Source organism: Cyprinodon tularosa, unplaced genomic scaffold (genome assembly GCF_016077235.1).
Source record: "Cyprinodon tularosa strain WSP-4 unplaced genomic scaffold, ASM1607723v1 ctg473, whole genome shotgun sequence".
Taxonomy (NCBI): domain Eukaryota; kingdom Metazoa; phylum Chordata; class Actinopteri; order Cyprinodontiformes; family Cyprinodontidae; genus Cyprinodon; species Cyprinodon tularosa.
The window spans coordinates 553,189-578,736 of NW_024039200.1; the positions used below are offsets into that span (position 1 = coordinate 553,189).

General features: G+C 39.8%; 1 protein-coding gene and 2 long non-coding RNA genes across 3 annotated transcripts in view; 1 reads left to right on the forward strand and 2 right to left on the reverse strand.

Annotated features, from left to right (window-relative positions):
- Positions 1-929: 929 nt before the first annotated feature.
- LOC119794256 lies at positions 930-1,245 on the reverse strand. Its single transcript, XR_005282203.1, has 2 exons — positions 1,175-1,245; positions 930-1,046 (listed from the first exon to the last, which is right to left on the reverse strand). It is a non-coding gene; the product is annotated as an uncharacterized LOC119794256 (long non-coding RNA).
- Positions 1,246-4,790: 3,545 nt separating this feature from the next.
- LOC119794260 lies at positions 4,791-5,101 on the reverse strand. Its single transcript, XR_005282204.1, has 2 exons — positions 5,036-5,101; positions 4,791-4,907 (listed from the first exon to the last, which is right to left on the reverse strand). It is a non-coding gene; the product is annotated as an uncharacterized LOC119794260 (long non-coding RNA).
- Positions 5,102-7,250: 2,149 nt separating this feature from the next.
- mier2 (mesoderm induction early response 1, family member 2) overlaps positions 7,251-25,548 on the forward strand; it is a 38,650-nt gene continuing 20,352 nt past the window's right edge. Inside the window, exons 1-2 of the mRNA XM_038301763.1 lie at positions 7,251-7,299; positions 16,216-16,383. Of these exons, the coding sequence (XP_038157691.1) occupies positions 16,357-16,383 (27 nt within the window). The 5' untranslated portion in view covers positions 7,251-7,299; positions 16,216-16,356. The remainder of the gene's footprint in view (positions 7,300-16,215; positions 16,384-25,548) is intronic.

Genomic DNA, 25,548 nt, shown 5'->3' on the forward strand with positions numbered 1-25,548 from the left:
CTGCAGCTCTTGGCTAAGAGTTGGAAACCCAAACCAAGGTCTGCCCTCAAGTCAGAAGTAAGATGCTGAAGCGGTTATTGGACTCTGCTGAACTAAACAGTCTCTGGACCCAACAGTTCCTCTCTCAAAGTAAAACCCGGACTCCTCAAGGTATTCCTCAGAAACTCTCAAACTCAAACTCTTCAGTCCCAGAGCTAACTGAACTGTCATCCTTACAGACTCCAGTGAACCTGACCCCCGGCCTGAACCAGTTCCAATGTTATTATTCATGTGCTTGTGCTTCAATAAACTTTGTTAAACTTTTCATCAGACTCCGTTGTGTTCTGCATATTGGGCTTTTCTGGACCAATCATGACAATAACTACTTTTCTCAAAAGCCGCTTGACCCGATATAGCCTACTGGTAGGTCCATAATAGTTTAATAATAATAAAACAAAACCTTCATACAAAGCCTGTAAAAGGAAATATTGAGTGTGGAAAATATCCCTCTTGCTACCATTCAATTTTATTTTCTATAGCAATGCCACAATATCTATTTTTTTCACGTGGTAAATGTTTACATCATACATTCATCCACAAATTTGCAAACTTTACTAAGTAGAATATGATATGCATATTGATAAAGGCACACACACAAAAAAGGTTTTGATATACTGTCTATTGATTAAAAAAACAAACACAAATCACTCTGCACCTTCTTTAAGATATGCTCTGTGAATACAAAAATGTTTGTAGGCTACCTGTTTTTAGGCACTGTAATGAAGAGGTCTTCATTACTGGGACTATTTTTATGTATATAGCTTTTTATGTAAATAGCTTGTAGCACTTTAAAGGGGCCTTTGCACTTTATGAAATATCAGCTTGCTTAGCACTAGGGCACTTTATTTAGCACTGCACTTTAAGCATAGATTTGCACATAAAGAACAGTTTGCACACAAGGTTTTAAAATATTTATTGAATATTTATTGTGTATTTTAAAAGTTAGCATGTAGCCTTTTGTTCCAGGCTCTCCACAGCTGCTCTCCATTAGTAATTGGGGTGGTTGTCTGTGGAAAAGAGAATTGATGTTTAGAGCAAGCAAGGGTTCCTGTTTAGAAACTTCAGCAAATGTCAGTGTAAAGTCTGTTAGAAGTGAGTGCCAATGAAGTGTTGTGGTGCTGAGAAAGTCACTTACCTGTCTTTTCTGTGTCCTCTCCAGGGTGTTTGGACAAATGCTTCCCCGGGGGTCCAGACAACATTTAAAGGTTCTGGGAGAGACCATGGAAAATGCAGGGGGAGTGGTGCACAAAGTTTGTGGGATTTCTATAGTGTTTGGGTGCAAGTTAAATCAGAAAATGTTTATAAAAAAATAACCTTAAGTGTATGTTTGTAGATATTTGATTTAAATGTGTATTTTTTTATAGATGGAAGTGAGGAGTTGATTTTTCTGTAAATGGTTTAGTCCATCAGCTGTGTCTATTTAAGCTAGAGATTGTGTGTTTGATGGGAACTGAATGCTGTGGAGCCAAATAAACCTGCTGATGCCTCAACTTCACTCTGCCTGAGAAGTTCATTTTCTCACTGAAAATCCAGCCGACAGGTCGCCTGTTTAACAGCTGGTGTCAGAAGTGGGATCTCCATGCTACAGTGAGATGATGACTAGAGGTGGGAAAAATACAAACCAAGAGGAAGAGCCTGAAGGGGCTGCAGCTTCATCTGATCTGGAGGCTATGGCAGCAGCAAAGCCTGTGGACAGGCTGGAGGAACTGGCGGGGTTGGTTAAATCTCTGTTGCAGTCTCAAGCAAATAGAGACCAGAAATTGGAGAAAGACTTTTCTCGCCAGGAGCAGAGGTGGAAAAGCATGCAGCACCAATTTCAACAACTACAGCTCCTAGTAAATGCTGTGATTGATAAACCTGAACCTGAAGCACCACCTTCCCCCGCAGCACATGAAGTGCATGAAGATGAATCAGAGGTTGGTGATGTCCAGGTTCCCCATGGTTCCAGGTCCCTTATGGAACCAAAATTGCCTCTCTTATCTGCGGATGATGACATTGAGCATTTCCTGACAACATTTGAGAGGATGGCCCAGGTGTGTCGCTGGTCCAGAGATGAGTGGGCTGTGCGTCTCGTTCCCCTTTTGACAGGAAAAGCTCGTACCGCTTATGTTCTCATGGATATCGCAGATTCTGAGAACTATGACAAAGTGAAAGAAGCAATTCTGGCAAAGTATGAGATCACTGCTGACACGTATCGACGCCGCTTCAGATCCCTGAGGGTGGAGCCAGGTGAGACGCCACGTGAGCTTTATGTACGACTGAAAGACTTGTTTTCAAGATGGGTTAAACCTGAGAAATCTACTGTACAAGAAATATCTGAGCAGATAATTCTGGAGCAGTTTTTGAGGATGGTTAATCCAGAGTTGGGGATATGGATACGGGAGCGTGACCCGAAAACGGCGAAAGAAGCAGCTGGCCTCGCAGAGGTGTTCACATCCGCCAGGAAGGGGAGCAAGAGCACCTGTTTTGCCCGGGAGACCCACTATGCCCAACCAAGTAAGTCCAATGGGGGTGAACAGGGGTTTGGTCAGGTTCAGGCTAGAACTATGTCTAGTTCAAGGCAGATTCCTTCCTATAGAAAACATAGTGGTAAAAAGTCATTTCCGAAGCCCTCAGCCCAAGACGTAAGATGTTATAATTGTAATAACTTTGGCCATACACAACATTTTTGCCCTGCCTTGAAATCAAAGCCATCTCTTTTGTGTTCAGTTCCAAGACCAGCCACAGAGATGGTAGAAAAGAAAGTTTGCATGGTTCCTGTTCTAATTAATGGGGAGAAAGCCGAAGCTTTGCTTGACTCTGGGTGCTTCCAGTCTCTAGTACAAGCTAGCCTGATCTCAGAGGAAAATCTGAATGGGGTGGGGACTAGAATAAGTTGTATACATGGGGATGAACATGTTTACCCTACAGCTGAGGTTTATTTGACAGTTGGAGGTCAGACTTACCTGGTACAGGTAGCTGTGGTTCCCTCGTTGCCTTATTCAGTCATACTGGGAAATGATATCCCCACTCTCTTTGATCTTATACATCAGTCAGATCATGATTCCCAAGTAATCAATGACGGAGACACCCAGAGCTCAGTTGATCCAGTAGAAGCATTACAAACAAGACCATTGAATCCATGTCATGTCATCACAAGGGCCCAGAGTGCAAAGACAGGGCTGGAAGAGTTACCTTTTTTCAGGGAATCTCTGGAAGCACAGCCAGGAAAGACTAAGAAATCTAGAGCTCAGAGAAGAAGGGATACGTTTAGAGGTTTGGGTGGTGGGAAGACAGAACCCTTATCTAAGCCAAATCTCTTTGATTTTGACATTCCTTCAGATTTGGGGGCACTGCAGAGAGAGGATCCTACTCTGAAACCCTGGTTTGAAAAAGTGACAGGGAAAGGGGAAACTAATCAGTGCCAGGTAAACTTTCTAGAAGATGCAGTCTATATGATTAAAGGAGGCATCTTGTACCAGAAAAAGGGAAAGTGTGAAGCTTTAGCTCTCCCACAACAGTTCCGATTCAAAGTTATGGAGCTTGGGCATTCAATTCCTTGGGCTGGTCATATGGCTTTTCACAAGACACTGAGTAGGATGAGCACCCGTTTTGTCTGGCCAGGAATGTATAGTGAGATATCAAACTTCTGTAGTTCCTGCAAAAAGTGCCAGTTGACTTCAGGCAAAGGTGTAGCACGAGCTCCACTACAACCACTCCCAATTGTTGAGACTCCTTTTGAAAGGCTAGGCATGGACATTGTGGGTCCACTAGAAAAGAGCTCTACAGGCTATCGTTACATATTGGTGATATGTGATTATGCTACACGATACCCAGAGGCCTTCCCACTTAGATCTATTAAAGCCCGCCATGTTGCTAACTGCCTTCTGCAACTATTCTCTAGAGTAGGAATCCCAAGAGAGATTCTTACAGATTGTGGAACAAATAAAACCTCAAGTGGGGAAGATGGAGGCAATCCAGTCCTTCCCAGTCCCAACCACAAAGCGGAAGGTGAGAGGATTTCTGGGTTTGGTTGGCTGGTACAGAAAATTTATACCTTCTTTCGCAGACTGCTCAGCTGTACTGACTGATCTAACAAAGGCTTCAGCCCCCAACAAAGTTTGCTGGACAGAAGAGTGTGATCGAGCATTCAAGGATCTCAAGGCCGCAGTGTGTTCTGACCCGGTTCTACACTGCCCAGACTTCAGTAAGCCATTCATCGTGCAAACCGATGCGTCAGGAGTGGGGCTTGGAGCGGTCCTTCAACAAGAGGTGGAGGGTGAAAGGAAGCCTGTGGTGTTTTTGAGTCGGAAGCTGCTTGACAGGGAGACCAGGTACTCAACAGTGGAGAAAGAATGCTTGGCCATGAAGTGGGCCATCGAAAGCCTCAGGTATTATCTTCTTGGCCACCACTTCACTCTAGAGACTGACCATCGGGCCCTTCAGTGGTTAAGACGCATGAAGGATGCCAATGCCCGCATCGCTGGATGGTACCTGTCTCTGCAGCCTTTTGATTTCACAGTTCAGTACAAACCTGGAAAGTCCAATGTGGTTGCTGACTGTCTGTCCAGGATACACGACTGAGGTTCTGGCTTAAGAGAAGGGGGAAGAAATGTAATGAAGAGGTCTTCATTACTGGGACTATTTTTATGTAAATAGCTTGTAGCACTTTAAAGGGGCCTTTGCACTTTATGAAATATCAGCTTGCTTAGCACTAGGGCACTTTATTTAGCACTGCACTTTAAGCATAGATTTGCACATAAAGAACAGTTTGCACACAAGGTTTTAAAATATTTATTGAATATTTATTGTGTATTTTAAAAGTTAGCATGTAGCCTTTTGTTCCAGGCTCTCCACAGCTGCTCTCCATTAGTAATTGGGGTGGTTGTCTGTGGAAAAGAGAATTGATGTTTAGAGCAAGCAAGGGTTCCTGTTTAGAAACTTCAGCAAATGTCAGTGTAAAGTCTGTTAGAAGTGAGTGCCAATGAAGTGTTGTGGTGCTGAGAAAGTCACTTACCTGTCTTTTCTGTGTCCTCTCCAGGGTGTTTGGACAAATGCTTCCCCGGGGGTCCAGACAACATTTATAGGTTCTGGGAGAGGCCATGGAAAATACAGGGGGAGTTGTGCACATAGTTTGTGGGATTTCTATAGTGTTTGGGTGCAAGTTAAATCAGAAAATGTTTATAAAAAAAATAACCTTAAGTGTATGTTTGTAGATATTTGATTTAAATGTGTATTTTTTTGATGGAAGCGAGGAGTTAATTTTTTTTGTAAATGGTTTAGTCCATCAGCTGTGTCTATTTAAGCTAGAGATTGTGAGTTTGATGGAGACTGAATGCTGTGGAGCCTAATAAACCTGTTGATGCCTCAACTTTACTCTGCCTGACAAGTTCATTGCCTCACTGAAAATCCAGCCGAGAGGTCGCCTGCTCACAGGCACACAAACCGTTTGAAGATCAAACCCTATAATTAATTATTTCCATAGAATAGACGAGTTTCACTGCTTTAGATGACTGGAAAAAATACCGCCCTTTTACACAATACTGTAATTGTTTTGCATATAGCAGATAAGAACAGATAGACAAACTGGTTAAAGCTGCAGTCCTATGCCTGTGTGGTGCCTACAGTGTGAGCTAATTTGCAGCAATTGTCCCTAGATGGGTTTTTATGAAGAGCATGAAGTTTTATGTCTTCCATATTAAGTGAATACCATCGAAGTTTCTTTTGTAAGGACTGGTCTAAAACATGCCAGCTACTCTCATCTAAAATAAAATCAAATGTTAAATCAGAACTCTTTTGTGTTATTTTTAGAATTCATCAGGGTTTATGGAGGTTGACATTAATTATATACTGCCTTACAATTTTACAGAGTGGAAACATTTATAAAGTAAAGAGAATTGGCCATCCCACCAAACCCTGTGGTACTCCACAAGAAAGGTATATCATTATGATTAACAAACTGGAATCTAAAAAATGATTAAATCAACAAACTCCTGTTCCCTACAGCATTTCAAAGCCTTTCTGAGAGAGTAAAATGATCGACTGTTTAATGCAGCACGGAGATCTAATATTACTTATAGAAGTAAGTCCATTATATAAAGCAATGAGAATATTAGCATATCATTAGTAGGATACATCAGTAGAACAGGTTCTGTTCAGCGATAAGCTCTAAGACCTGGCAGAAAATCTTCAGACTGGTAATTAATGTTTTCAGATGTCAAATGTTGCCATTGACATGTTAACATAAGCACGATAAAATTGCAAAAGATAAAGAATATTTGTCTAACTTCCTCTCCTCCGTAACATATGGCTGCTGGCTGGTCGGTTCGATTGGGGAAGTGAGTTTCCAGAATGTAAATCTATCTATGGCACATCCCTACAAAATAAAAAAACAAAAAAAGCACTTTTTTGTACTGTAAGTTAAACATATTGCCAACTTTAAAGTGCAAAAGCATATTTCTCTGTTCTGACCATGTGTGACCTCCCCTTCATGAATATAATCAGCCTAACATTGAGTGGGTCTATACTCTTCAACATGTCACATTACATGGACACTACACGATGTTTGCATAGCCTAACATTAATTGTAGATTTAATACATTTATTTCTGGTGAAGTTATTCAATTTTAACATGCTAGAAAACTTGCCAGAAAAGAGAGTCATATCAACCTCGTTGGTTTATTGCGCAGCATGTCCAAAATAGCTTGCTTATTAAACTATATTTTGCACTGAACCACTGCAACTTGCACTGAACCACTGCAACTTGCACACTGTCTCTTATCCTCTGCACTGTTCACACTTTGACCACTGCTGCACTTTTTGTATTTTTCTATAACTCGTGCCATTGTGAAATATCAATGCAACGTTCATAAGCTGTATGTAACGCAATTTCGTTCTGTATGCACCCTGTGCATACAAAATGACAAATAAAGAAGTCTAAGTCTAAGTCTAAGTCTATATTTAAAGAATTGCTTTAAATAGAAAAGTAGAGTATAAAAGATATATAGGCTATACCAGCTGATTTAAATTATTGTGAAAGTAGCGTTTATTGAGTCTTTCCTAACAATTACCGCTAAAAAATAAATAAATAAAATAAACATTAATTTCTAAATGAAGATAAAAATAATTAAATACATCAGAGAAAACTGCAAATAAGTGTAAACAAAGTTAAGGCAGAGCAGCTCGTTTGTGAATCGCTGCGGCAATAAACGGAGCTGTACAGAGGAACAGACATTCAACATCCGGGCAACAGTAAGCTTGCGCAGAAACGGAATGGCGGAGGTAAGTAAGCGAAAACGAGGAATCTAATGAGGCATAATGTTAGAGAAACTGAGCTGAATTCAGAGCGTATGTCAACCCTGACGGCACCCGGTAAGAGCGACGGTATTTCCGGCTGCTGAGCGGCGGCTGTAAAAGAGCTACGGAGGGTTTTTAGCAGCGGGGAGCTGAGGTGGAGGAGAAACGGAGAGCCTCCCCGGCGTAGATCGTCTCTCTCCGCGTTCCTGGCGTTAAAGAGCCATTCTCCCCTCTGCCTTGATAATAGGGCTGTAGAAAACAATAGGGACCCCGGGGCCGCGCTGGTGCTGAACTATTTCCAGGTGCGTCTTCTCGGCGGGGTGGGTCGAGTTGAAAAGTTTTGTTGACATGACATGACTCTAACTTCCACCGTGTCTCTCGGAAACATTAAAAACTAGTAGTTTCCTTCTTGCAGTGAGCCGGGTGGAGGAAGAGACGTTCAGCACCAAGTCACAGGAAAGCGCCCCTGGTCAGACAGCGCCCGATGGGGCTGGCATTAAAAACGGCTTCTTTCTGCACTTTATGTGCATTTCAAGTTGGTTGTGCAATTTAATAACTGATGGCACTTAATCTGATCAAAGTATTTGGTTGTTAGGCTTCCTTTCCCTAATACCCATCATCCAAAGTTTTTTTTTTTCATTTTTAGTTATTTTCTTTTCTTGCAAATTGAGTATAACACAGGCCTGCAACTGGCTGTTGAGACTGCATAAACGTGCATTTTAGAGAGCACCCTGTTAAACTAAAATTTTCTCACTTTCAATTAAAAAAATAAATTCTAGCTCTGTTGTATTTTTTGGGGGAAACATGCTTCATGAGATCAGAATAGAGTAGAATAGAATTAAACTTTATTCTCATTACACTGTCACAAGTACAAAGCAAAGAAGTTAACTCTGCATTTAACCAATCCCCTTGGGGAGCAGTGGGCTGCCATCATGCAGCACCTCGGGGAGCAGTGTGGGGTTAAGGGTCTTACTCAGGGACCCAGAGTGGAGGCTGTGGGGATCGAACCGGTTACTTGCAACTTTCTCAGAGCATTTATGTGCAATACTTTAAAACTCTAGTATCATTAATTATTTATAATCCTCCATCCATGCATCCATTTTCTGACACGCTTAATCCCAAATGGGGTTGTGAGGGGTGCTGGTGCCTATCTCCAGCTATCTACGGGCGAGAGGCGGGGTACACCCTGGATAGGTCACCAGTCCATCGCAGGACAACACAGAGACAAACTGGACAAACAACCATTCACGCACAGACTCACACTTAAGGGAAGCCAATTAACCTTAGAGCCATGTTTTTGCACTGTGGGAGGAAGCCGGAGAGAACCCATGCATGCTCAGGGAGAACATGCAAACTCCATGCAGAAAGACCCTGGGCTGGGAATCAAACCCGCAACCTTAACTATTTTTCCTGGATAAAAATAAATAATAAGATGCTTTAAATGATCAACAGAAATCCCAGTATCAGTCCTACACGGGATATCAGAAGTCTGCACACCTCTGTAAAACTTTGTAAAACTCTTTAAACTTTTTTGTGTGTTTTAAATAACTATGCCAAAATTAATGACTAACTTAATCACTTTATCTTCAATAAATACAGGCTGGCTATGAAAGTGAAAAAAATCTTAAACAGAATCTTTATTCAAGAAGCTGTTTTTTTATCACAGTTTTCTCAATGACATTTAAAGGCACACTGCGGACTTTGGAACCTAAAGAGTAGATGCATATGAGTTATTTTAAATGATTCCTAAGGCCAATATATGATGCTTGACACTATCGATGCTACAAGTGGGGCTCCCTTCTTGAAATACCGAATATGTAAGTTTGGAGATGACGGAACGTCGTTGGCCAGGTCATGTTACCTGGAAGAACGTATCACTTTATGGCCACAGGCTCTTATATCATCATGAAGCTAAGGCTTTTGCTCTACTATTTTCCTGCCTACTTGACTATTGGTCATGGCTGAGGCAAGGAAGAAGTTTAAACATTCTGAGGACGTTAAAAAGAGTAGCTCATGGAAAGGACTTTATTCGTTGGCACCAGCTGAAAAAAAAAAGCTGGATGTAAACCCGATCCACTTTTCTCAACTTTATTCTTTGACTTGTGACTTAAACTTTGCTCCTAGTCTACAGTCATATATCTTTTAGTATTTCAATGTTGTCAGGGTGCTGCGGTGGTTTCTATGCCGGCACACTCTTTGTTTTTCTCCTATTGACTATATGCGGTTGTTCAGCTCCGAATCCCAATTCGAGCAACTTCCACGAGTCACACATCTCTGCCAAGGGGATCAGCCTCTCATCCGCTTCACAGCCTCTCAGAGATTCAACCCATCATGCCAGCGCTCAATCAGAGCAATGCCCAACTGACTGTAACTTGCCGTCACCCTGTAGACTCATCGGCCGAGCCCTGCCTAACCCTCTACCAAACAGCCTCCTACCGCTTTGCAGCCACCTTCCCCCCTGCAAGCTCCTGCATTTCCCACCTACGGACCTCCCCCGTCCCGCTCACTCCCCTACGGTGGATTGTTCAGGTCTCACGCGGTAAGCCTTTTTGTGCTGTAGTTCTCATCTCATGCTCCCTTCGTTTCGACGCCCTGAAGAAACTCAACGTGTCGTCCTTGTTTTTTTTTTTTTTTTATAATCTTAAATCTGCCCTACCAGTCTCCTCGGCATGTTCAGAATGTGGGTCAGAGAATAAGGGACCATGACAGATGTTTAGCAGAGGCAAAATACGGGCAATGACAGATCTAGCGCCCTTTGTGGCCAACAGTTACACAGTGTGCCTTTAATGGACTTTTTCTGCTTTAGATTGGTTGAAATGGCCACCTTGTTTGTATTAGAAGATGCCTGAATAGATCATTTTCTAAAGTATTTGCATCAGTATTTGACAGAATTACATTTACTCTTTAAACTAGGTTAAACAATTTTTGGTTATCCTTCTACAAGCTTCTCACAAATGCTTTTCTCATCTCAATTCACCAATTTAATGCAGGAGTTTGATCAACGTTTTGTAACAGCAACAGCCCCCAACCCACTGACTTTGCTTCCTTAATATTACTGTGAAGTCCTTTTGCATTTGAAAGTATTGTTAGTGCCCTTCATGCAATTCCCTTTGTGATTTATTTAGTGTTCATGATATCATGAAGATAGGGGTATTGTATACCTCTATCTATTGTGGATACCCTCTATCCATAGAGTTTGACTCTTTGTTTGTTTATTTAGTTCACTTGTTAATTGCATGATCCCTATTTTTTAGGTTGTTTTCCTGAAACTGGTTTGTTGCCTTCAGAAGAAGTTATTTCAAAATTTCTGCAGGCGTTGAAATGTAAGAACATACGTTTGTCCCAAGCTAAGGAAAAAAAGTCAGGAATAGCCTTCTACAACAGTAGACATTGATAAAGGAATAACCAGCGATGCCTTTGATCAGCCATACCAAAGTCCAGTCCTCAAAAGTTACTGTCCTCAAACATTTGGATGTATATCTGCTCTAACAGACTGAATTAAATGTTGATTTGATGTGACACCACCTATCAATTAACCAATCCAACGCCCGTCAGCGGCTGACTAATCAGCAATAACGATTCGCCCAAAAGTGAAATTGGTCTCTCCAGTAAGAGCATCCTTTGACAACATTGCAAGGATTTTGCATTACATAGCAGAGGTAAAATAAGATGGCTAATAAAATGCTAAATGTTGTCAGTGGGAAGTATGTGGATCAATAACATTTTACCCAAAGTATTGTGAGGGTGGAACACAGATGATTCCATTTTCAAAACTAAAAAGGAGTGTTGGAAAATGTAAAAGACTTACAGAGGTGTGCAAATCTTTTCATAGGAGACACCTTGCAGATGCAATTCAACCACCCTGGGTCGTTGTGTTGTGCACAGTCTTTGTAAGGTGTTTAAACAATGACCTTGAACTCTTGCTTGACAGAATTCGCGGTTTATGGCCAGTTGAAGTTTTTGATAATATCTTTCTATTTCAGTTGATAACTGAGTTTCAAGCTGTATATAAACTTGATGTTTATGAGATCCTGCTTAGAATTCTTTTTTGACCATACCTCTGACTATATTCATAAATTATACCTGACTCTGTGTTAGTTTCCTTTTATGAACCTGTACTGGCTTTGGAAAAAACGCTAACAAAAAGCGACGATTAAAAAACAGCAACAGGAAAATCCACCGGTGTCACCTGCACTAAACCAGTACTTAAAAATCAAAATTCCTCCTGGTCTAGCTAAAAAGTCTAAAGCCTTGTACTACCCCAGTGTGATCTTTGTTCACAGTTAGTTACTGAGGCAGGTCCGGATGGCTAACACCAAAGATCATTTTGGTGTGCCCCAAATTTGGTTTGTTTATTTCCATTACATAGACGCCCCAGTAAAGGACAGGTGTTAACCTCCATTCCTCCAGAGCCTGGTATTCTGCAACCTTTAATACACCTGACTCACATTATTGGGTCATTAGGAGGACTCTTTAGAACCTGAGTGCAAGAGGAGGTAAATCTGGCTGTGTTTACACCAGTGTTAATTTCGTCAGCTTTTTAAAATTTAGTCTTAGTCTTAGTCACAATAACAAAAATCAGTTTTAGTCTTAGTCATATTTAGTCATTGCCTTCCTGATTTAGTTTTAGTCTTAGTCTAAATGACGAAAACCGATTTTAGTCTTAGTCAAATTTAGGGCTGGGTAAAAAAATCGATTTGAATCGATTCCTTTACAATTTTGCAGAATCGATGTCTAGGAAATGAGATCGATTAGTTTTATAGTGATGCGCATGACATTCACATTCAAATGAGCAGGAAAGATGCACTAGAGATTAGGGCTGTCTCTAACGATTATTTTAAAAATCGATGAATCGGCCGATTATTTTTTCGATTAATCGATGAATCGGACAAAAAAAAATTTTTATATTAACTTCTTTATTCCAAAATAAACATTTTAGACAGAACAAACAAGCACACAAGTACAGGTTGCTCATTAACTGTACTGGTGCAATATGAAAAATAAATGTTTGTGTAAAAACTACGCAAACTTACATGAGAAATGTAGCTGTACATCCACAAAATATAGGCTACTTTGTTTCATAAAGCGCAAAAAGAGACAGGCATTTTTGTTTTTTAAAGCCCCTAAGGGGTTCAAACAATAGGTCCCCCCATTTCAACAAATGAGTTTTTTTTAGACTAGAAGAGTTCTGCCTTTTAAGACAGGAAAGTATAGCAGTTAAAGTTGCTACTTGAGAAAATACTGAACCATAGAGATAAAAATAGCCCTGTGATTCTAATTATAAATTGTATTTGGAATAAAAATGAGAGAACTAGGGGTGGTAAAAAAACACATCCTCCAAAGACAGATATTTACATGGGAATGTGGCAGATAATTAATTGACATATTACTGATCTTGCTGGATTTTGTTCTGCTTTACTTCCATAAATTGCAGGATCTTCTTTTCTTTATCTTTGCCAGAAGATTTAAACTTTAAAAGCCTTGCCCTCATAATTTGCAAGTTAATTTATTTATAAAGAAAATATAAACGCTGCTTAACCAAATTTAAATGAAATTAAAAGTAAAATAAGTAGCCAACCTTATCACTGTCTGTAACCTACTAACAAGGTAAGGAAAGCATCAGATGAGCGAACTGAGAAACTAACGTTACGTTTCTCCCCTCTTTAAAATGAAACAAACATGGTTACTCATCCTGCTGATCAGCTCTCTTCACTGCCATTGAAGGCCCCAACGTGTTTTCTTTTCAGGTGCTGCGTCATAACAGTGGTGCTTCCGTGCCATGTTCATTTGTTTTTACAAAAGTTGCATGTTACGACTTTTTTCACTTTACAAAGCGCAGGCTATTTTAATTATTGTGATCAATTTGCGCCGTCAATCCCGGCGCATGCGCGCTTCATTTGCAGTCTGGACGCTGAGGGTAAACTCCTCACTAAAATCCTGCGGCTCTGACTCTGACTGCCGCGCTGAGAGGGATTCCTGTGGGAGAGGGAGAAAGGGGTTGGGATGGGGGAGGCGCCCCACGGCAGGCAAAAGCCGCCAGTGACACCGTAAAAAGTCGCCAGATTTGTCGCCAGTCGCTTTTTTGAAAAATAGTCGCTGGAGGGGTCTGAAAAGTCGCTGAGTTGGCAACACTGCAACTGCGGCGCTGACTCGCTCCGTCATATTTTTTTTTCTTCCCCCGGATGACGGCGGCGGCGGCGGATGACGCATTAATCGCGCGACACAACTAATCGATGATTAAATTCGTTGCCAACGCTTTTAAAAGTCGATTTTTATCGATTTTATCGATTCGTTGTTGCAGCCCTACTAGAGATTACTTCAAGCCAGACAGCTGCAAATATAACAATAGGTTGACTGAAGACATTAACAAATGGGGGCTGACCAGCAAACACCCTGTAGTTGTTAAAGACAACACTGCAAAAATGGTTCGTGCAGCGAAGATAATGCAGCTAATGCAATACTGCTGTGTCCCCCCTGTGTCACATCTGCTTGCTCGAGTGAGGCTTCTCTTTTTCACTTTTTACAAACAAGTTTGCACTTATGAATGTACAAAGAGGGCAACAACGCATATTTTTCTATGAAGCTTATATCACTTATATTAGCTATTACAAATTAATTATAAACAATTACATTTCTTAATGTCCATTCGTCCGTGGCTCGTAAATTCTGTCTGGTCGTTAACAAATTTTAATTTTCATCATATTTATATCGTCTCGTCATCTTCACAGGAAAAAGGGGCATTGACGAAATATTTTTGTCATTGTCCTTGTTGACGAAATTAACACTGGTTCACACTGCAGACCTTAGTACTCAATTAAAATATTTTGGTATTTTTGTGAAATTCAATTGATTTGCATGGTCCTTCACATTTAAAAATACATGCAACTTGTATGTGATCTGCTGTGGGAATTGTATTCATACAACGTAGGTGTTCCACATGCGCAGAAGAGGACGCAATGATTTCAAAAGTAGCAAGCATGCCCTATGTTTATAGATGGTAATGCTGGAGCGCATCATTTATTTCCCAACTGGAGCCAATACATTAACAGTGCCATCGTTTCAAGAAGATCAAAAACAAAGACTGTTCTCTGCATTATCGTCCACCATGGTTGTTTTTCTTACCACTTCTGTGTAGCAAGACTCAGTAGTGACCTTTGTCGCGTATGAATGGGGTACTGGTTGGATTAATGCGACCTGGCCCTTCAGACCGGGGTCGCGTTTGAAAAGGTCAGATTTAGGAGCACATAGTCAAGTGGCCTGGGTCACATTTGAAAAAATCTGATCTTTGTTGTTCAGACTGGCATGAAAAGATCAGATAGATGTCACTTATTGGCAAATTAAATTAGATTTTGGTCACTTCAGACTGCAGTTTGAACGTAGCCACAGTCAGTTGAATCAGGTGTGTAGTGTGGACTCATCTGGAAACTTTGGCATTGTCATAAAGGTCATGAATTGTGCAGTCTGTGGTATCAGATGATGAGTTTAGTGTAATTTAGAGGAATCTCAGGGCTTTCACAGATCAAATGCCAACTTTTAGGCAGTTGCTGTAATCTGTTGTTAATGTATACTACTGAATTCCCTCAGTGACATTTTCCACTGGGAAATAAGACTTTTGCATATCCTGTTCAATACCTCTCGACTGAATATTTCTTATTCTGTTTGTTGTTGTTTTAAGCGTTCCTTAAAAAAGTTTCAATTCATCAAACTATTTTTGCTATTCAAGAAGAAAATGACTTTGCTCATACTTATTTTCAACTTTTACTATTACAGCCTGCTTCAATCCCTCTTATATTCAGCCTGGGGTTGTAAATTGTAATCGCTTAGATTTAACAATAAAGACTAACTTTACTTTATCAGTAAACCAGTAACCCTTTTTTAGCAGATAAAAATAACATAGTTAAACGTAAGTTAAATACATTTTTTAACTTCGTAATAAATACTTGTAATTTGCAGTTTTCACACTGACTTAGATGTCATGTGTAAGATTTTAGTTTTTATTTCCTTAACTCAATCTCTTTAGCTGTTTTTTTTTTCTTTGAATGACCTCCTTCCTCTGCCAAATTGTATTCAATTCCCACTTCATTTAATTTTATCCCCTCTTAAATTCTTTGCAATGGAGTTTCTCAAACAAGGAATTGTATACCCTAACTAAATTCAGCTCCTCGTATCTGTTTTTGTAATGTCCATGGACGGCTTTCCATGACAGGATGATCTGCATGGAGCTGAGCTGAACAAAATTTACTTTGCAAACTTCAAAGAAAAGTCCTACGTTTATGGCGCAGAAAACAGCATTCTTTGTAAGTTTTTTTTCACAAACAAATTACCCAAAATGCACTGACATATCTTATAAGTTCATTCAGTAGTAAGCCCTTTAGCTTAATATACTAGATAGAGATATATACTAGATATGATATTGTTGAAAAGTGTTTATATTTCAGTAACTGGGCTCCCAACTTGAATCACATTATACAAATTATTAACTCACAAATGTCCAACAACAGCCTCAGAATTGTCAGATATTCCCATAAACACTTCTCAAAAGCAATAAAGAAACCTCTCCAGAAAAGTTGAGGCTATTATGGCTTTAAAAGGCTGGCAGACATATTAAGTACTGTGGTTTTTAAAATGGGCTTTTAATCAAGTTCATGTTTTTGAAGGCAAGTAGCCCTGTAGCTTTGGTGACATAATGTATTTTGAGTTATAGTGCTAAAAGGTTTTAAAAGTTGTGTTTCAAAAGGCAGCGGTTGGCTGATTCATAATGTCATGAGCCAAGACAATCCACATGGTTTTGTGAATTTTACTGTGTGCTTCAGATGCACTCTGTGTATGTCGCCTTCACTTTCGACCACACTCTGTCCGACTCCTTTACTTGTCTTTGACATACAAAATTTGTGTTTGCAGGTAGGAGGAAAGTATATGAACTTCGGCACCAATGATGTGGCCCAGTGGAATGTGGGCAATTAGAGCAATGAAGGCTGTGATCGGAAGAAACAACTGTTTGAAGAAGTCTTAGAGGAGTTGGAGCAGAAGTTTTCCTGCTCCATGAAAATGGCAGCACAATCCCAAACTGTAAGTCCCGTTTTTGCCTCTTTATCATTATGTGTGACTATGGTGCCCTCCATTTTTTTTTTCCTCGAGTCAATATACACTTCAAACATGGTATAACTTTTATTCTGTATGCTGCACATCTATGGTGAAATCACAAAAAGGCCAGCCTTGTGGTTTAAAATGATTCACTAAGACTTCAGTTGGAAAAATCCCAGATGTTTCATTGAATTGTTTATTTGCAGGTGTCAGCTGGATCGTGTGCAGTATAATGATATTAGATCTTGAAGGGTTAGAAAGTGTAGACCATCTGCCAGAGTGAGGATCTAATCTAGTGTTTAGTAATCAAATTAATTGGCTGTTAAGAATATATCCCAAGTTTCAGAAATGGTGTCTGAATCAATTTTAATGCCCATATCCATTTCCACAAAGAAGGAACTTTACTCTGTTTTCCATCGATCACATTTTAATCAACATTTCAGAAATTAACCACAGTATATTTAAAAAAAAACAAAAAAACAACAGCATGGGAAAAGTAAAGAGTCAAGATAATTAAAAAGTATGATGGCAGTACATATTATTATTTAACTGAAGGCCTTAGCACCCCTTGGATGAGGATGACCAGGCCTTCCTTTGATAAAAACAAAAAAACAAACAAAACAAAATAGCTATCACTTTGGCCATCCGGGAGGAGCATCACATTGAGAAGAGGTGGGTCAGGGATCTTTTTTTGGATATCTTCTGGAGGCCTCCCTCCTGGTCCAGGGTAAAACCAAGGGATCTCATTTATCAAAGATTGCATAGGATCTTTACTAAAAGTGTACATACACCCAAAAGACAAAAGTGCGTTATCCAAAATTTATTTCATTTTTACCAAACCATGCTCACTCAGAAAAAAAAAAGCAAATTTCCTGGTTAAATCACACCTGTGTGCACAAGGCTCTTCCCCATATTCTGCCCACTAAACACTCCCATTCATCCTTGAACCATGCAAAGCAGCACATGAATGTCATTGTGTATTTTTACTGAGCCAGCTGAGCCATTATTATTTTATGGTTATAAATGGTAATGCAGAGAAAAAGTGGGGAAAAAACAACTTAACAAAAGCTAAAATAGCTCCATTGGATAGTGAGGCAGAGAGTGTGTATGGTAAACATTTTTTTTATACCAACAGCAGTGGAGTGACCAGTAGAAGGAAGTGTTATAAATGGCAACATAGTCTGATGTATGGAATGATCATATCAACAAAGACGTCCAAAACAGCAGGCTGTTTTTGGCTTTGTCCTGCCCGGGATGTCTCAGCTTTATGGATAAATTCCTTTTTCTTTTCTGAAAAATTGCTTCAGATCTCTTCTGTTTTTAGACTAGGTATACCACACAGACGATGATATGGAGAAAACGGACTGAATAATAGTGATGTAGAAGAGAACTAGCAACTCCTGTGGAGGGTTGTACCCTCAGAGTTGGGGCAGGTAGTACAGTCTCTGCTTGGCCTTCTTCCAAACAGTAAACAGAGTGTATGGCTCAATAGGAATACAGCAAATCGGGAAAAACTCTTAAGCGAAAGCAGTGACTGCCAATAAAAAAGCTGCCCAAACAGTGTTGGCATTAAGTCTGAATGCTTTTGTATCAATAGTTGATTTAGCATAGGAACCTCCTGATGATTTGGGAATTAGAAGCTTTACTGATTCCCACAATGCTTTGCATAACAGGATGTAAAGGCAGCTGTAAAGACAGCTGTATCCCCAATATGACAAGGAACATCCATATATGTTTCCATTGTGTAATAATGCCTTGAAGTCTAAAGGCTGTCATTCATTACAACAATCCAGACTTCCCTTTTTACCCATAATGGTGGCCCTACTGCTGACCCCACAGAAGGTAAAGAAATAAGAGTTAAGAACTGGAGCTAGTGGCTACAATTTCATTCTAATTTAGACTTTGTGTGAGGACTACCTCAGGTTACCAGAGAGAAGGGTTCCACGACAACAACAAAAAAAAACACAAAAAATATATATATATATACATACATACATATGTAGAGAATGCAATAATGTCACTAGTAGCAAGTGTGCTCTGTGTTTATGGTTGTACAGATGGATGGTAGTGCTGGATCACATCTAGCGATCTTCATTTCTATTTCATCTGGAGCCAGCACATTAACAAAGCAATCGTTTCAACGTTCAGGTCAGATGAATGTGACCTGGCCGTTCAGACACAGGTCACACTTGAAAAAAATTGGATATGTATCGGATTTAGAACCACATAGCCAAGTGACGTGGGTCGCATTGGAAAAAATCAGATCAGTGTTGTTCAGGTTACATTCACACCGCTGCCTGAAGTGACCCAAATCTAATTTTTTTGCCCAAATGCGACCTGGATCTGATCTTTTCATCGCTCTCTGAACAACCGACCCAGGCCACAAGAACACCTGCCTGTACAGGTGCTGGTCATAAAATTAGAATATCATGAAAAAGTAGATTGATTTCAGTAATTCCATTTAAAAAGTGAAACTTGTATATTATATTCATACATTACATACAAACTCATATATTTCAGATGTTTATTTTGTTTAATTTTGATGATTACAAATGACAACAAATGAAAATCTCAAATTCATCATATCAGAAAATTAGAATATTACTGAAGACCAATAAAAACAAAGGATTTATAGAAATGTTGGACAACTGAAAAGTATGAACATGAAAAGTATGAGCATGTACAGCACTCAGTATTTAGTTGGGCCTCCTTTGGCCTGTATTACTGCAGCAATGCGGCGTGGCATGGAGTCGATCAGTCTGTGGCACTGCTCAGGTGTTATGATAGCCCAGGTTGCTCTAATAGTGGCTTTTAGCTCTTCTGAATTGTTGGGTCTGGTGTATTGCATCTTCTTCTTCACAATACCCCATAGATTTTCTATGGGGTTAAGGTCAGGAGAGTTTGCTGGCCAATTAAGAACAGGGATACCATGGTCCTTCAACCAGGTACTGGTAGCTTTGGCACTGTGTGCAGGTGCCAAGTCCTGTTGGAAAATGAAATCTGCATCTCCAAAAAGTTGGTCAGCTGCAGGAAGCATGAAGTGCTCTAAAACTTCCTGGTATGTGGCTGCGTTGACCCTGGACCTCAGAAAACACAATGGACCAACACCAGCAGATGACATGGCACCCCAAACCATCACTGACTGTGGAAACTTTACACTGGACTTCAAGCAACGTGGATGAAGTGCCTCTCTTCTTTTCCTCCAGACTCTGGGACCTTGATTTCCAAAGGAAATGCAAAATTTACTTTCATCAGAGAACATGACTTTGGACCACTCACCAGCAGTCCAGTCCTGTTTCTCTTTAGCCCAGGCAAGACGCTTCTGACGCTGTCTGTGGTTCAAGAGTGGCTTGACACAAGGAATGCGACAGCAGAAACCCATGTCTTTCATACGTCTGTGTGTGGTGGTTCTTGAAGCACTCACTCCAGCTGCAGTCCACTCTTTGTGAATCTCCCCCACATTTTTGAATGGGTTTTGTTTCACAATCCTCTCCAGGGTGCGGTTATCTCTCTTGCTTGTACACTTTTTTCGACCACATCTTTTCCTTCCCTTCGCCTCTCTATTAATGTGCTTGGACACTGAGCTCTGTGAACAGCCAGCCTCTTTAGCGATGACCTTTTGTGTCTTGCCCTCCTTGTGCAAGGTGTCGATGGTCGTCTTTTGGACAACTGTCAAGTCAGCAGTCTTCCCCATGATTGTGTAGCCTATAGAACTAGAATGAAAGACCATTTAAAGGCTTTTGCAGGTGGTTTGAGTTAATTAGCTGATTAGAGTGTGGCACCAGGGGCCATCAATTTTGAACCTTTTCACAATATTCTAATTTTCTGATATGATGAATTTGAGATTTTCATTTGTTGTCATTTGTAATCATCAAAATTAAACAAAATAAACATCTGAAATATATGAGTTTGTATGTAATGTATGAATATAATATACAAGTTTCACTTTTTAAATGGAATTACTGAAATCAATCTACTTTTTCATGATATTCTAATTTTATGACCAGCACCTGTAATTGCCTACTTTTCAGGAAATCCCGCTTGAGGCTGTACTCTTCTTCCTACTTGCAAAGGAACTTCTGGCTAATCGCTACTCTTCAAGAGTTGAAAGTTGGTAAACCAAGTCATTTTTAGATATAATAAGGTCTGGATGAAAACTGGATTCTTACTGGCTGTAGAGTGTCAGTTAAACAGGGTAATAGGACATCTACAAATAAAGGCCGTTTCTCAATATGTGTACTTTAAGTTCTCATGTGCTCGTGAAACATCATCAGCCTCAGCCCTATTACTGTTCTAATTCACAAGAACAGCAGACCAAGAATGGACAAAGTCCCTAGATGTTGTTCTTGCCCCTCTGTATTTACCCAGCATGCATCAGAGCAGACATGTCTGTTCTCCAGACTGACAGCTCTCCCAGCATGTACTGTGGCAGCAGCCGCTTTCAATGCAGCACTCACAGAGCTCATAGTATTAAGTTAAATGTTCTCTTTTCTGTTGCCGTTGTTCAATAAAAGTACGTTTTAAGATCATTATACTTTTAAGTATCACTATATGGCCCATTTACCGATTTAATTCGTAATTTAAAGCCAGGTCTAATTCTAGCCTGTCTGCAGCAGCCCTCTCTCGGCATAGCCATGTCTGAAGGATGGCGAGTTTTTTGTTTTTTTTTGGCAAAATGTTGATTTGATTTGTTTTTATCTGACTGTTAACTATTATTCCCCCCAAAAATGAAAAAAGTAAGAATTTTTTATTATCTAGAGATTATGAATAACAGGAGGTGAAATGCAGCTCCAGACTTGCCGGGCATGTGGTGATGTCACGAGTATGCTTCTCTTCCAATTTACCCATAATTATGCTGCGTGCTCCTGTTCTCCCCAAGTCCATACTTTCCTGTGTTCTTCGCAAGAACATGCTTGGTTAGGACACAAGTCCGTACTCGTGTTCTTGTGAATTTTGTGATTAAGAAATGGCCAAAGTTGTTAAAGATAGTTTCTGCTAGCTCAAACGCTAGCTGGAAAAGGAAAACAGTTTACACTGGTTACCTTTGCAACACGTCACAACTAGGGCTGGGTACCGAACTTCGGTTCTTTTATGGTACCGACCGAAATGCTTCGGTTCTACAGAGTATCGAAACATGCCTCGTCTTTCGGTACCAAGTTTCGGTGATTGGCTGTAACACTTAACGTGATTGCGTCATCCAGGAAAAATACACAGGTGGTCACGCCTACAGCCAGGGTTCATGTGTATCTGTTGTGAACTGGTTGTGAGCGTCGCAGAACCCCTTTAAAATGCCCCCCAGGTCAAAAGTGCGGCTTCACTTTATTAAGACTGATGCCAATAGTGCGCAATGCAATACATCAAGCACGGAAACAATTTAAGAGCAGAAAGTTGCTCGGTGTTTGACTGCAAGAAGAGCGGACCGCAGCCGGGGCGACCATCCTCCTCTCAGCAGCCCGTGGGCAGAGCAAAGCCAGAGCGGAGTGAATCATGTTGCTTTCAAACCAGACGCAGCAAGAGCAGCAAAATCACGTCTGCTGCTTCCTTTTTTGCTGCTTGTACCAGCTTCTGACGCACGGCTGAAGAAGCTTTGCTGCTCTGGCTGCGCGGTCGAAAAGTGGCTCTGACGCGCGTTGGGCGGAGCTACTCTATCCTTTATTTGCCTTGCAGCTATATTTGCTGTGATCAGTGGGAATAAAGTAGTTTTATTATGTTTTTAAGTGGGAAAATCCACCTGAAAACTTAGTCAGTGCAGTCAGTTCATCCTGCCTTCCAATATTTCTGTCGGAGCCGCTCAGACCCCCACATACCAGCGGTGCGCTGTCAGAAGGATCCCATTCAACGGGCTTGTTTGTCAGACATGGTAATTTTTCTAAAGGAAAACTGCTAAGTAAAAAGGTCCTCACAATGTAACAGTGAATATTAGACACAGAATTTTTTTTTATGTAAGAGGAAAAATGTAAATGGAAAAATCAGAGCTTAAAATAAAACTCAAGATTTGTACTTTTTTATGTTGTTTAATTTTCTTTTTTTTCGAATTGATATTATAAAACTAGTATTGAAAAAAGTATCGTTCAGGAACCGGTATCCCTGTGAAAGTATCTGTATTGGTACCGGAACCGAAATTTTTTTAACAATACCCAGCCCTAGTCACAACTCAAGATGTAGGATTTCCTGAAAACTAACAGATCAGGGGCACTGTATTTGCGCATGTAACATCTTAAACATTTGCGTGAGGAGTCGCTTATGAGCATCATTATGCAGTGGTGTCAAAAGTATACACATTAGTAGAAGTATAGATACTGCAGTTTAAAAACACTCTGGTAAAAGTTAAAGTATCAGCTTGACCTCTTTACTCAAAAGTGATCAAGTGCTCCAAAAACTACTTAAAGTATAAAAGTATAAAGTAACATAAAAAAAACAGCCAGATGCCGCTATATGAATTTTAGAGCTACATTTTTTGACTATTTAAAAAAATTCTTTGAGATAGGGCCAAGGATGAGGGAGGTCTTGTTGGTCTCCGTCTCCATCTTCCGATACGCTCTCGCCGGTATCCGAGCTTTCATACATTTCGACATCTTTTTCTGAATCCGACATTGTAGCATGGCATAGACAATTCACGTTTGCAGTTTGAAAAACACCTGCTTGCTTCTGATGACTTCGTTTGGCGTCAGCACAAATTTGATAAATAGCTAACCAATGAGTGTTTGTGTTATATGACTCATCCAGTTAAACTAGTTTTCACTAGATGTGGATGGTGCCAATGATTTGCATTGTATGGCGCATAGATTAATATTTATAAACATACAACCGAAGCCAAAAGTAACGAATAACGTTTGTTTAGAAAATGTAAAGAATAGAAAGTACAGTTACTTGAATGAAAATGTAATGAGTAGAAGTGAGAAGTAGGGACAAAAATAGGTAAAGGAGTAAAGTATTGATACTTAAGTACAGTAACAAAGTATTTGTACTTCATTACTTGACACCTCTGCCTGTATGAAGTAAAGCTGCTCGTAGAATTTATTGGAGAATTTATTGCATGTCTGGAGTTTTGGCAGAATCCTGATGTTACTCGGCCACCCCTATAAAAATGTTCTGGCTCCCCCTCTGTTTAGTGATGTCAACTTAGTGATGATTTATTTTATATAAAGTAGTATTAACCAAATAGCCATTCAAAGATTACATCATGCGAACAAACTGTTAATAAATAATATAAACAAAAAAATATTTTTTATATAAGTGACATTTTTTGCATTTACTGGATAGAAAATTATTTCTACCACCTTTAAGTATTTTATTTTGATCATTTGATTTAAATAAACAAATAAATCAGCAGTTCCCAATATAATGCTATAGAGAATGCAGATGAGATTGCTGATTGTATTGTGGGTTTCTTAGAGCAATTACTTGAAAAGATTTAATGCAGACACTAGGGTTGTCACGATACTAAACTTTTCAACTCGATACCGATACTAAGTAAAATATTCAATACTCGATGTCATTTTCGATACCACGAGGATAAAAACAAAGACTCCAGAAATGTTTTTATTAATAAACAAAATACAATAAATAGATAAATAAATACAATTACCAATATTTTGAGGTTGGATGCTGTGCACAATATTAAGCAAGCTTGATAAAAAACTTACAAAATTAAAATAAAGTGTTCCTTCCTTGGCTATGCTTTACACACATAACAATGACACTAGCCAAACCAGTTAAAAAACAAAAATAATTCTCAGCAGCTGCACCTGTTACAGAAAAAATTCTGAAACCGAACACACAGTGTTCAGGAAGTGCATTTTTCTCTAATCTGCACATAAGATGAATGACTGTTTAGGTGCCACTGTTGGTGGCACAGTATCAATACTTTTGAAAATGAGTATTGTATCCGGATACAACTTTTCAGTATCGATACTTTTTTAAGTATCGATACTTTTGACAACCCTAGCAGACACTATTTAAAATTTTGTATATTAATCTCATATTTTTTTCCTTGTTTGGTAAATAAGAATGCATGTAATTATGGTTTATATGGCCTTTATTTAACGTTATGCTATATGGAGAAGTTTATTAAAATAAATTTCATTCAAGATAAGAAATTTTAAACGTACACCACCCCTGTAGAAAGAAAGGTGTCATAAAGTAAATCATACCATTAGACCCCCCTACTCCTACCTATGAGAGTCATACTGAGGCTGTTGAAGTCAACACCCTAAGAAGCCATTGTGAGTGTCTCTCGCTGTAATTTTTACAAAGGTCTAATCTGGAGCCGCAGGTGATTCATTGGACCTTCCACAAAGGCTCTTTATAATATTATAATCATATAAATAAGCAGACCTCCTAATTGTCCAGTGGATTGTTATTTTTTTTTACTTTTTTGTAAAAAAAAAAAAAAAACAATAGTAAAAAACTGAGACTGAGAATCTTCAACAGCAGTTGCAACAGATATAGCATCATGTCTGCTAGGACCGTGGACGTGAATACAGGGGGGATCCATCACACTCACCCTCTTGCTCACCCTTTGATGGGAATGAAGTTTGGAGGAGAACTGACGGTTTTCCCTGTGAACCCCTTTTAATACCAAAACGCTGCCAATACACTGGCATACACACAAGCCTCCTGAGTACACCAAGGACCATAATGAACAACATTTTTCACATAGATAGATAGATAGATAGATAGATAGATAGATAGATAGATAGATCGCATTATTCTTACTCTCATCGCGGGCAGTCTTCCCCCACTTTTTTCCTCCAAACTGGGGTTCTCTACCAGAGGCCAGGGAGCTTGAGGGTTCTGTGCAGTATCTTTGCTGTTACTAGAACTGCACTCTTCTGGACCGAGATGTCTGATATATTTCCAGGGATCTGATGTAACTACTCTTCAAGTTTGGGGGTCAGTGCCCAGAGTGCCCCAATGACCACTGATGTACCACTGATGCCTTGATCTTCCAAGTTTTCTCCAGCTCTTTTCTGAGCCCCTGGTATTTCTCTAGTTTCTCGTGTTCCTTTTTTCTGATGTTACAGTTACTTGGTATTGTTATGTCAACCACAGCTTTCCTCTCCTTTTTGTGCACCACCACAATGTCTGGTTGGTTTGCCATTACCATTCGGTCCGTCTGTATCTGGAACTTCCACAGGATCTTTGCTC